Source organism: Taeniopygia guttata, chromosome 2, assembly GCF_048771995.1.
Source record: "Taeniopygia guttata chromosome 2, bTaeGut7.mat, whole genome shotgun sequence".
Taxonomy (NCBI): domain Eukaryota; kingdom Metazoa; phylum Chordata; class Aves; order Passeriformes; family Estrildidae; genus Taeniopygia; species Taeniopygia guttata.
In genome coordinates, this window is record NC_133026.1 from 92762733 (window position 1) to 92776181 (window position 13449).

The window sequence follows — 13449 nt, forward strand, 5'->3', positions numbered from 1 at the left end:
TTTGTAGGTGCTGACAATGCGTCCTGAACATTCAGCTTTAGGATAGTTTTACTTGACAAATTAATTTTAATGTTGGTATTTTGTTTCTGCAATACAATATTTAAAAAAATATTCAAAATAAAAAGTTTTTCTTTATATGTGCTTCAGCTAATTTCTTGCCATATAATTAAGGGTATTGGCAAGAAGAAAAAAAATAGATGAAATAGCCATTTAAAAATTAAGCTCTGACACTTTTTCCTCTTGTTTTGACCTCAGTATTATGTGTTCTACTTTCCTGCAGTCTTCTCAGGAAGGGAGGGAACAGAACTACATTCAGGAGTCTCTTCAATATACTTTTTCTGTCTGTTGTCTTCTTTTCCTTTCCACTGGCATTTTGACTATTGTTTTTTAATTTTTTATGATTATTATGTTATGCTATGCTATGTAGTCCTTATAAGGATTGATAAAACCATACAAAAATGAAAGTTTTATGAAGCCTGGGGGAAAGAAGGCCACAAGATCCCTGTTATTGGATGTGTTCAGTTGGGATGGGGAGCTCTGGGGGCTAATACCCTCTCAGCAGATTGTATGGCTATCCTGGCTGGTGGCTTTAACTCTGAGTACAAGAACAACCAGTGGAGCAAGGGATAGGTCTGCCTCTGGCAAGGGATGCTGAGATCTTCCAGGCATCAGATTCTGCTCTGGGATTTTGCAGAGTTCATAATGCCATAGCATAATGCAGTTAATACTGTAATAATGCAATACTCTATTGCAGCTGTTGAGTCACCTGATTATGGAAGAATAAAGCTTTTATAGGATTTTGGAAGCCTGTAGGGCTTGACACAGACTTTGTATCAACTAAATTACATGTCTTTGATAATTTCTGGTGACATCTCTTGCTGCTGTATGTAAGGAACAGGAGGGAGCCTCTGAACATGTCTTGCATGTAGCCCCCAAGGGAGATGGCTCCACCAGGAGCTGGGGCCCTTGGCTCTGATCCCAGTTTTGAGCTCTGGTCTCAGCAGATGACAAGTTGTTCAGGGTTTTGCCCCATGGGCTTGCTGTAATCAAGTAGGCTGCAAGCCGTGGAGCAGGTGCAGAGCTGCTGTATTTGTGCTGGAGCCAGATGGCCATTTAATTGTCCCAGTCACTGACTAAGGCTTGGCCAAGTCTCTGGCTCAGTTCTCAATTCTGCTGCTGCTGCGCTGCCAAGTTGGGTCCTGTGGCCTTAAGAAAATGTGGACTTCAAAGACAACTCTGAGCATCTGGACTTCTCTTAGTCATGATATAATGTGGTTAGTTTCAAACCTCAGCATGGCTCATAACGTCATGTTGTTGTCTTAAAAGAAATTGCTTTATGCTTTCCTGGAGTAAAGATTTCTGATCTCAGCTGGCATATCTTGCTTGGTACAGTGTTATTAATATCGAGATGACAGGAAAAAAGCTTTAAGTAGGAACTGGTATTTCAAAGGATTGATTCCCTGGTATTTTGCAAGGGGAAGAATTTTGAGGGTTAAGAATATTATGTTTTGCTAAAGCTTTCAAAATCCTGTTTTAGAATAGCAATTTTGCATTGTTCAGAAGAAGTAAGAAATTATTATTTGAATGCTGCACTTAAGGTGAAGTGCTAAACTTCAGGGCTTGTAAACTTGCTAAATAGAATTGCAAATTATGTGTGTTTGCTTATCTATATGCTTATACTTATTCACTTGGTTTAATAACTGCAAAAAACATCTTTTACCTGTAACCTCTTCAAATGAATATATCTGTTGCTTATATGTAATTCAATCAGTTGGGTTTTTTTTGTTGTTGTTTGTTTGGTTGGTTGGGTTTTTTTTTGTCAAGATAATCCACTTTTTTATAGTAAATCATTTAAGAAGCTACAGCTGCGGAGTGTTTGAGGCAAAGGATGGGACTAAGCAGAGTAGAAATAGTATTTGCAGTGCTAGGGAATTGAATTAAAAAGATGTCTAGGTATTTCCAGCAGGCCACCTCTTTTGTTCAGTGCTAAAAAGGCAGTCTCTGGGTCTAAAGTGATTATGAAGTACCATGTTGAATCAAGCTGCTTGAGTTAGACTGTCAGTCAAATAACAAGTAGCCTATATATGGAAAGGATCAAATGTATATGTTAATAAAATACAACTATTTAAGCTTCTAATCTGCATTTATTTTAAGATTTTTTTTTTTCTAATCCTTCCTGCTCCACCTGTTTTGTTCAGTCCTGGATCTGATTCACACAGCTTTTTTTAGTATAGTTTCGACCATGGCTCTGACAGTACCAATTCTACCCAGAAGTTACATAGCCTCTGGATTATACTACCTCTAGGGGAGAAGGCGGAGAGCTTTGCATGGTCTGTTGTGCTTATGTCTGCAGTCTCCACTGCATAGCACATGAATAATACCAGAAACTCTGTCCAATGTCTACCTGCTCCTCTTTTATGATCAAATACCACCAAAAGAAGGGGCAGTGAAATATTGGAAATAGCTTTTGTTTACCCACAGGTTTCTCTCCAGTTAAATTCTCTGCCTAGAGAAGCAGTTGAAAATAGTTGGTGCTACTTTGTTTTACAGTTGCCCACATGACTCCTTTCCTCCCTGCTGGCCTATAGAATCAAGGCATGGATTTTAGCCTTCACAACACATATGCAGTGATGTAAAATTCTATTTATGGGCAGAGGGTTACTAAGTAACAGTTGCTGAGGGAAATGCAGTCTTTAACTGTGTGACGTCTGTGCACTTAAAATTACCAGCCAAGTAGTGCATTAACATAGATTTTGCACATTAATGTAATGGGATTTGCTGTGGGCAGTGTGAGCAAAACCTTGGGAAAACAACAGTGTAGTTTAAGGAATTGTATTCTCTACAGCCTGACCCTGTGGACAGGAGATGAAACCAGTTTTTGCCCTTTTGCTCTCCAAACCACACTGTAATTAAGGACCCTGATATATTTCATAGAATCATAGAATATCCTGAGTTGAAAGGGACCCACCAAGTCCAACTCTTGGCCCTGTACAGGACATCCCCAAGAATATCACACCATGTGCCTGAAAGTGTTGTCCAGACATTTCTTGAACTCTCTCAGGCTTGGTTCTGTCCAGTGTCTAGCCACCTGCCTATGTGCAGAACCTTCTCCTAATACCCAGCCTAAACCTCCCCTGACACAGCATCAGGTAATTCCCTTCAGTCATGTCAATGATCATTGGAGAAGAGAGATCAATGTCTGCTTCATTTGGCAGCTTCCAGTCAACTGGGACCTTTCTAGATTCCCAAGACATCACTGAAAACATCCCAAGACCATTGAAAAATCGTTAAGGGAGGTCTCCTAGCAACATCAGGCAGCTCCTTGAGTATTCTGGGATGAATCCCATTAGGCACCATAAACTTGAAGGGATCCAGCTGAAGAAGCAAGGTTCAGGTTGGCTGGGAGTTCATAATTCTTGCATTTGCAGTCCTCCAGTTCATGGCTCCAGAGGTTCTGTTTTAAATATTTGTCTGTATTTATGTGCATTTTAATATTTGTTTGATATTGGTATGTGTATTTGTATTTTTATCTATATTTATATCTATAGATATCTATTTTTATCTATAGATAAAAAGGATTACACATGTAATCAGTTTGTTTTGTGTGTGTACCTTCCTTCAGGGGGAGGAAAGTTGAATGGCAAAAAACCAAAAAGAGTTGGGGGTAGATTGGGTTGATAGTACAAGGAGAAATTTCCCTTGAGCTCTTCTGTTTACTCTGCTTCTAATTTTTCTGGTCTGTTGGAGGATTTGTTTTTCCTAAGGATTGTTTTTTCCAGTAAATGTTACTTGGGAAAGGTCGTGTGTCTAGCCTTGAAAATGAGCTTTTGTATTGGAAAAGATTCTACTTAAATGATCAACCTTTCCTCTAGATCACACCAAGTAGGACTTGCAGTAGGGCTTTGAACTGAAGACCTTTATATGTTAAAAAAGATGATTTGTTGAACTTTCATAAAGTCTTACAGGTTTTAACTAATTTCTCTATTACTTGGCTCCTTTTTGTCTGAAAATACTTGCAGGACAGGGAGAATTATGCATGTATGTAAATAATTATTGCAGTGGGAAGGTAATGTGACCTTATCAGGTTGTGTGATTTGCTCTGTAGCTTAAGGAGATCTTAATTTCAATGAGGTTCTTACGTTAATGATGTCATTATATCAGAGTACATAAAAGACAGGCAAAAATAAATTTTTATAATGAAGTACTATCACAGTCCTTTAATTAAAGTGTCATAAATATCTATCAGGCATATCTAGTCATTATTTTATTGGATTTTAATGACATTGTTTTAGCTGAATCCAAGGATGCTATTTGTTGATCACTGGCATTATGGCCAGGAGTTGATCTTGTATTATTTACCTGGGCTCTTCAGTAACCAGCATTGTCACTGTCATGGGAATAGTATCGTAATTTGTCAACTGTGCAAAATTTATTTTGCTTTACTTATGACAATTGGTTTTTAGTTTATTTTCTTGTTATTTCTATGCAAGTAAGAAAAAACCAAAACACAGAAACATCAAACCAAGTAAAAACCCAACCTAGTGATACAATCTCTGTAAAAGTTGGTGTGTTTTCTTTTCCTGGCATTGTAAAGTCTCTTAACATTTTTGATGGAGTATAATTTTCAAGTACTGTCTGACTGCACTTTTGCCTAAGTTTGAGAGAGTGTAGTATCTGAGGGTTTTTGTAGTCTTTCATGCAGTTCACTCATTTTGGTTTTGAGGCCAGAAACTCTTCCCTCTGGAGAGAAATTGATCCTGAATTCTTCATTGTTCAGTCAAGCTCCTGTTTCTCTGTAACTCTTTGTGATCAGCTGTGACTGCTCAAGTGGCTTTTCCCTCAGGAAGCTGTCATCACTGGTGGGAGTACAGACTCTGAGCAAAGTATCTTTTGAGTCTACAGAAGAAGCAAAACAGAACAAGGGGAGAAAAATACTCACACAATTGACACATCTATTCTTCCAAAGCCTTTTCTTGTTGCTCCATAGGGAGCATATTTCTTTTCTCTGAAATGCCCAAGTTCAGGAGAACTGGAGTTAACCTATTTGCCAACAGCACCCGCTTTTCCCACGTTCTACAGGAGCTGCTCATCAGTTCCAAACACCCGTAATGCAACCATTTGTAGTTACCTAAAAAAAAAAAAAAAAAAAAAAAAAAAAAAAAAAAAGGAACTTTTTCTCCAAAGCTGCTTTCAGGCCATTCACCCAGATGGGGTCTTCTTTGGCTCTGTTGATCCTTGTGAATGGAGTTAACCCATTTCAGCTGCAGAGTTTTGCATGTGCCTTTATTGGACTTCATGAGATTCTTGTCTGTTTACTTCTGTAGCCTGTCACGGTACCTGTCTGAAAGTACATCTGCCTGTACTGATCAGTCCCCCAGGTTATTCTTGTTACCTGGGTTTTTAATAAAGACATTAAATGATATTGGCCTTAGTGTTGATCCCTGAGGGCTGCTGCTGCTGACCGGCAGACAGATGGACTCTGTGCCATTGATTGACATCCTCTGAGCTTGGTGGTCCTACCAGTTACCCACCCCTTGTATTCCACCTACCCTGACTTTATCTTCTTGCTTTGACTGGAAGGGTAAAGTGGCAGACTGTGGGAGGCTGTGTCATAGGTCATGCTAATGTCAGGGGTTATCATGTCATGCTTTTCCCCTCCTCCACAAAACCTCCTGTCATTTTATCACAGGAGGCTATTCAGAGGGTTAGTCAGACACCATTTGCCCTTGATAAATCCAAGCAGGGTGTTCCTACACACTTTCTATCCATGGGGAAAAATTACTGTTAAAACTGTTATGTCATCTAAAAAAAGAAAAACAGTTAAGCATTTGAAATGCTGTGTATAAAGCATGTCTCTCATTTTGCCAATGCATTATCACTCCTTCAATGTTAATGCAGAGGTTTCTGTTAAGTACAAAATGTACCTACCATTGACAGTCTTTTATCCTTCAGTAAAGTATTGCACTTTTGAAATATTGACAAAAAAAAACCCAACATACTGAAGCCTTCTTTCAGGACAAATCCACAGAAAAGAGGTGTGAAGTGCACTTTCTAGTTGTATGATGATCCTTGATTTCTTGAAACCTTTCTAGAAAGATGGGCAGTTATTATCACAGAGTTACCAAGTCTTGAGAGATTGATAGCAGCCTGTATAGTGTAACAGTACGCAGTAAATGTTGCTTGGTCACAGGAAAAAAAGGCAATGCTGTCTGGCTGAGCTGTCAGTTGGGTTTTTGTGTGGTTTTTGGGTTAGTTTTTTTGGTTGTTTGTTTGGTGATGGTTTGGTTTTTGTTGCTGTTTTTGGTGGGATTTTTAAAGGAGGAAACACCTAGAAATTAGGCACTGGAGGAAAAGGTGAAACTTGAAGAAAAGAACAAGTGTTCCTGCCTGGAGCTGGAGATGTTCCCAGGCAGTGAATAGGTCTGCTTGCTGGTAGAGCTTCATGCTCCCCCCCAGAACCTGGGGCTTCCACAGATGATGACTATAAATAGTGCAAAGTAACACTTATTTAAATCACCTCTTTTTCTTTTCAACATACAGCTCTTGAATTTCAATGCAATATTTCTCCTGAAGGTGGGGAGTTCTTACTAGAACCACACTAATGAATCAAACTGTGGTAAATTGAATAATCTCTGTAGTGATTAGTGACAGGACCCAAGGTAATAGTCTGAAGTTGTGTCAGGGGAGGTTTAGATTGGATTTCAGAAAAAATTTTCTCACCCAGAGGGTGCTTGGGCACTGGAACAGGCTCCCCAGGGAAGTGGTCATGGCACAAGCCTGAGAGTTCAAGGAGCATTTGGACAATGCTCTCAGGCACACAGTGTGGTTCTGGGCCAGGAGTTGGATGTGATGATTGTTGTGGGTCCCTTCCAACTCAGCACATTGAATAATTCTGTGATCTTTTATAATTATAGTTTCTATTTGGTTTTTGGCTCACTAAGTGGTAAGCCACTTGCTCACAAATTTTATTTCTGGTCTTAACCATTTCTCCTGTCTGTACATGCACATGAGTGTTTCAATATCGTCACTTCTGATACTTACTTACATTGGTATTAGAGAAAATGGACATTTATCTCACAGTCAGTTGAGATTTATATTGCTTGATCATTCTCGGATTTAGTTTCTCTGTTTGACTATGTATTTGGAAAATGGTAACTAAAGCTGTTTAAAACAATATTATCTCTGCAACAAAACAAGAAATGTTCCTGAAGAACAGGATTATGTATTGTGCAGATAGGGTCTTTTTTATTCAGCTATTAGAGTAGCTGCTTATGCTTTGCAAAAGGTATGAGAACAGGCTTATGAACCATTTATGTTATGGAGCATGCATCTTATCATATTTGCCATCTGGAGACACTTTAGATAGATGCTTACTGATCACAGTCTTTTTTATGTGGTGTACAGAAATGGCAGCAATTAACTCCACAGGAAAACCTTCCCTACCCTAGTTCCAGGTGAGTAATAGCAGGTATTTGCTGATGAATCAGGTGTCATCTGGCACTGAAGAAGCACTGAGTGTGAGATCAGAGTGAGTCATTTCCTTGGGCTCTCAAGGTTTGTCTTACCACTAGTTCAGTGTGGTAAGTAGCAATAGTTAATTTGAGATCATTATTTCTGAGAGTCAGGAACATATTATATTATTGCTATGTGGGGGGAAATGTAACATTTTAGCTGTACTCCTCGCATATGGAATAACCAATACTTGTTGGAAACTCACCACATCATTTTATGGAATTTTGGAAAAGCATTGATCAAAATTGATCAAAAGCATATCTGACATACCCACCTCTGCATGTTACAGTCTGGACTGCATTAGACTGTAAGTGTGCTCCAGAGGGGGGCACCAAAATCTGGAGGTGTTAGTGCCACTGCTATAACAAGCCAGATGGTGGCCTGGTAGCCAGAACCCAATGAGGTCAGGCTCTGAGTGACAGCCCTTAAGATGTCTGGAAGCTCCAGTGTGATCAGATGCTCTGACTGAGTTTTCAGTATACCAGTTGTGGGGAAACAAATGAAATTGGCTTCTGCCATTCATTAACATCCAGATCTTCAGGATTTGTTGTTGTTGTTTTCCCCCTCATGGTGGTCAATACAATTTGAATGCTAATTTAGACATTTTAAACAGGCTGAAAATGAACAATTAAAATATCATCTCTCTGGGCATGTTTGGGGAAACAGTTGGGTTTGTTGTACTTTTTTCCAAAATATTTTGCCTCTTAGACTTCATTATTCCCTTCTGAAATGGGAAAGTTCACCTTTTGAATATGTAGGTTGGTATTTCAGCATGCAGCTTCATACATATGTGTTACAATGGTAAATTTTTCTTCTAATATTGGTGCAGTTGTAACTCTGCACAGTAGTGTTTGTGAGAGTGCCTCTGTGTTGGATTAAAACATATAGGGAAGCATTGTTCTCTTGTTTGTTTTCAGAAAATGTGGTGGGTTGACCCTGGCTGGACTCCCGGTGCCCACCAAAGCTGCTCTATCACATGTTTAGTGCATATGAACATTGTGAAAGGGAAATAATCATGCCAGCAAGGGTTCTGCTCCTCTGTTCCTAATAAAGGATGCAGAAGTCAAAGCAAGCAGTGAATGGGAGCAATTTCTATTTGTGTTGAGAGAATTTGAGGGATTTGTGTTCTGTTGCTGTGAAATTTCTTCCTTCTTGTTGGAGTGGATTGGATTTGGTTAGATTTTTTGACATTCTCCTAAATGGTTTACATTCTGATTTTTTTTTACATTCTCCTTGGGTTCTACTGCTGTAGTGCTAATTAGGTGCATTGTTTTGAGTTATTTACTTTATGACACTTTTTCTGGTTTAGTTTAGACAGTTTCTTGAAAAATGACTGACAACTAGAATATTTCTGAAATCAGTTAATCTCCTCTTCAGATTTTGTATTTTGTGGTTGTTAAGGTAACTAGGAAAAAAGAGGAAGGGATCCTCATTATGCTTTCTTCAAGTGTCTTGAGCAAAGCTATAAATTAATTTTAATAGGTGTTTTGAAGTTGCTCTTTAAAAAATATTCAGGTAAGTATTGCATACATTTCAGTGTATATTCTTTGTCTCTCAGGAAATATCTCTTAGATTATTTCTCTGTGTTCTCGTAAGTACTTTTATTTATGTACCACTGACAGCTATCTGTGAGTTAGAAGTTGATTTATACTTCAAAAGCTTACAGTGGGCTGCTGAAAGAAAGGTCAGCCCTATTTGGGCCTGTAGTTGGACATCAGATGAACAAATCTCTGGGGTGGTATTGTGAAGAAGAGGTAAAAGATGGTATTTCTGAAGAGGTAGCTTTCCTGAGAGATGATTTTAAAATCAAAAATTAGCATTTATAATTTTGTTGCTTCCTGCTGGTTGACTTGTGTGAGAATTGAAGTTGCTGAGAGTTTATGGACAAGATCTATCTCTTAAAATGATCTATAAAAAATATTTTCAGAGGTGACTCATATTGCTGAGAAACTTCTTGTAATGTCTTTGGTGAGGTATGGAAAGGGGAGGTAACTTCTGGTCTTTAATCATGCTGAGAAACAGACTCCTTGAGGGGCTTTAAAATGGTTCTAAAAACTAATGGTCCCCCTTTCCTGTCTTTTTTATCAATATTATCAATATCAATATCCAGGGTCATTACATAAGGTGCAGCTACCTTACTGTGCATGCTGTTTTTCTATCTCATGTATTTTCTCTTCTAGGGGAGAGTTTTGGCTCCGTGGTGTTTTGGTGACGCTGGTGGGGGCTTGTGAAATCCTTGGGCTATTACCCCCTACTGCTTATCTTCCTTGATATAGGGGCAGCCTTGATACTGGTATGGGGGTCCTGAGACTGGTTACATGGCTCTGGGTCTGAGGAAGAAGGGCACAGGAGTCAAGGTTTTCTCCCTGGTGCTCCCAGTGAGAGTACAGGCCTTGGACAGAAGTGAATGGATCCTGGAGGTCAATAACTGGTTGCACAGCTGATGCTGACAACAGGCATTTGACTTTTACAGCCATGGAGTCCCTCTCTGAGGGTCAAGGACTGCTCAGATGGAATCTACCTGACCAAATCAGACAAAAACCTCATTGCCAACAGGCTGGTCAAGCTCGTGAGGAGAGCTTTAAACTAGGAAATAAAAGAGAGATGACAACCCACAGTCAAGTGAGGAAGTGAGGGAATGTGTTGGCAAACAAAGGGCACAGGGTGATGCAGACAAGAACCTTGGGAAAAATGTAACAGGGCCAAAGGCAGAGGTTGATTCCATGACCTGTCAAGCAAATACTCAGTTTTGTCTAGTGTCTTAACTTTCCTGGTGAATCTGCATTAGACTCACACTTTTGACAAACTTTCTAACCATTTTTTAATAGAATTTTTTTTATGTAATTTTATAGTGGGGAACTATTTTTGAGTAGCATATTAATAAAGTGTTTTGTGATAACATGATCAATGTCTTTCCTTATCTTCACATATTGTATGCTTGATGTTTTCTAAAATTTACTTACATGGGAGTTAAAGGGTGTCATACCACTGTTTTGCAAGTATACAAACTGTTTTGTGCCTTTAGCAGTTTCCCTTAACTTAAAAAATCCCCCCTTAAAAATCTCCCCCTTGCATCCATGACAACTGCTTTTCAAAATTCTTATCTGAAAAAAAATCTTTGTTTATATTTTGAAAAAGGCAATTGTGTTGATTGTTTTGTAAATATTGACTCTGTAAGTCTTGACATTTGAATACATTTTCTTCTAAGTGGTATTTGTGAGTTTATTTACACTATACAGAGGACCTACGCGCATTCTGGGAGCACAGAGCAATAAAACTCAATTTTTTCAAAATTATGCATTTAACATTTACCTATTTAAATCAAACAGGGAAATGGAAAAGTAATTTTCTGTCTTGGGTGGATAGACAAGTATGTGCCCACCAAGGCTTCATTTTCTATGGTGGCAGGGTCATGGCAGCTTCCTCCTTAACCAAGTGTTACCAAGCAAACCTTCTTTTCCCATACAGACTGGAGGGAGGGATGGGCTCTCTGGCAGATTGGACCCAAGAGCTGGTTTGGTTCCATTTTCTTCCTTTCTCCCCTCTCATGTTACTAAGATGGATTGGTTTTCAGTCCCTCTTTCACCCCTTGTCCAGTTCCTTGAGGGACCAAAAAGTTTTGGGAGCAGTCCAGCTTGTAGGTATGGTCAAGAGGGAGATTCCTTGGAGATGGGACAAGGTTGGGATCTTGGCAGGAGTGCATGCTAATGATGAGCTCAAATGTCTGTGTCAAAATACCTTGCCATTTTGGAAAGGCAAGTGTTTTCTTCTTAACAACCCACCAGCCCCCCCAAAAAAACTTTTTGTACTGAATTTAAGAAATGTCTGGTAATTTTCTTTTATCACAGTTCAGAACCTTTGATGAGTACTGTGGTCAGAATTTTCTTTGAACCTACAAATCTTGCAGGGAAACGTAATGTATTTTAGCATCGAACAACTTGTATGTACAATTATTCTTAGTTTTTGCCTAGAAATGTACTTCATGAGGGCTAGAGACTGCCAGGTGACCTAAAGCGCTTTCAGTGTGCTGAAAAATCTCCCTTCTAAAATTAACTTGATGTTAAGTTGAATTCTTTTAATTCTTGACAAATAAAAGTAAGTTTTGCTTTTAAATGCTGAAAATGTCTTAGTAGTTTTTAGGGAGTTGAAGCGAGGTAATTTTGAATGTTTTTGAATGCATTTTACATAGCTGTTTTTGAGCTTTCTTTTCTCATGAGCTAGAGACTTGAAAGTGAAAATTAAATTCAAGAAGTTGAAAGTTCATGTTTGGTGTTCACTGGAAATTGTTTCAGAGTGTGTTTCATACTCATTAAGCTCAAAGGGGATTTGAATGTCTCTTGTATCTCTTGCCCACTGTGAGTAGAACAGTGAGAAAGTGTTCTAAAGTTGTCTAGTGTTTTTTTCTTCTTTCTGTAATCTTAGAGAAAGCATTACAAAGGTATTTCTATTATTCAAGAAAGCCAGTCTGCGTCTGTGTTGAGGAAATGACCCAGACATATATTCTGTGTAATTATTTTGTACACTGAAGGACTGGTTCATGCACGTAATGGTATTGGGAATAAAATACCAGAAGTGAAATTCTGGCTTCCCTGCAGCCTGGTTTGTTGCTGGGGAACTGGGCAGAGCTAACCTCTTGTGCGAGGTGCTGAGTTCCTGTGGTGTATGTTTATTTGGCACAGTTGTGCTTCAGCTCTTTGTAGCCCCCACAGTCACATGTCTCACTTCGCTCTTGCAGTCTGGTGGAGTCAACAATTTACATCGACAAGGGGAAACTCATGTGTTTTCTCTTAACAACGTTAACGCTGGATCCAGAGTCAGGATGTCAGCTGTGCTGGGTTTTTGTCAAAAATACCTGTGCACTGTCAGTTGGAGTACTGCAAAAGCCAGAACATTTTCACACCTAGGGGCCGAGAAAAGATGTTTTGCTGGTAGTGCAGCAGAAAGGTTAATCTCTAATAGTTGTTTACTGTTCTTAGGTTTGACAATTTTTCAGTGAATATTTCTGAGATGCTCTGTAATAGCTTTCATTTTATAATATATTTCATTCAGAATACCTTTGAGTTAATGGAAAAAGTTAAATAGGATTTAACTGATTTTTTTAATTTTTTTTTTTTATTTATCTAAGACACTCTCAGTATCTTTGTGTTCCTGGGTTACTGCAGCCATCCATCCTTGTGTTCGATGAACCAGATTTTGACACTGCTTCAGGCCTAATTTCTTATTTTTAATTATTTTTAAACAACCATAAGCATCATGCAAATGCAGCAATGCAGGTTTACATAGCCATGGTTGGTGGGACGCTGCAAAAGGACTGGAGCCTTTCCTCTGTGTATAGGACATCAGGTAACTTCTGCACTGAATGCTGGTTTGGAACCATGCAGTCTCCCAGATGTGCTCCTCACAGACAGCTGAGACCCCTTCTGCATCTCTTCCTGTGGATAAAAGGTGCAGATCACCAGGCCTTCTGCCACGCTCAGTCCTCTCTAGGCCCCTGAGGAGGATTCAAGACTGAGGATTTCTAATTATGCAGCATCATTTTGATCTTTATTCATTGCAAACTGCCAAACTGAGACCTCTGATATGAGAAGTTCAGTGTATGAGGTTGAAAGACATTTTTTACATGAAAAAAAACCCAAAATATTCCTTATCTTTTCTCCCCGGCTAGCAAATTGTTATTTTGCACCTCGTTTCAAATGGCTTTGGTTTGGTTTTTTTTTCCACCTGTTAATTATTGGACATCATTCTGTACCTAGCTGCTAATTTTTGCATCTCTGTTGTGCTTTTACAATAGATAATCAGATGCTTAGTATCTTTTTCTAGTATATTGGTACCCTGATATATGAGCTCAGATTTTATCAATATGCAAGATTATAGAAGTGTGCTCATTAGCTGGGAAGAAAACAGGATTGCTGTTGCACACTTTCTTATAACCCTTCA

General features: G+C 38.9%; 1 protein-coding gene across 9 annotated transcripts in view; it reads left to right on the forward strand.

The window, feature by feature from the left end:
* MBP (myelin basic protein) overlaps window positions 1-13449 on the forward strand; it is a 112928-nt gene that overhangs the window by 34925 nt on the left and 64554 nt on the right. The window contains exon 1 of one of the 9 annotated variants that reach the window (XM_030264007.4): window positions 3425-3451. The exons of the other annotated variants lie outside the window; for them this stretch is intronic. Within the exon in view, the coding sequence (XP_030119867.2) occupies window positions 3440-3451 (12 nt within the window). The 5' untranslated portion in view covers window positions 3425-3439. Of the gene's footprint in view, window positions 1-3424; window positions 3452-13449 lie in introns of those variants that run through there. 9 annotated transcript variants of the gene reach the window in all.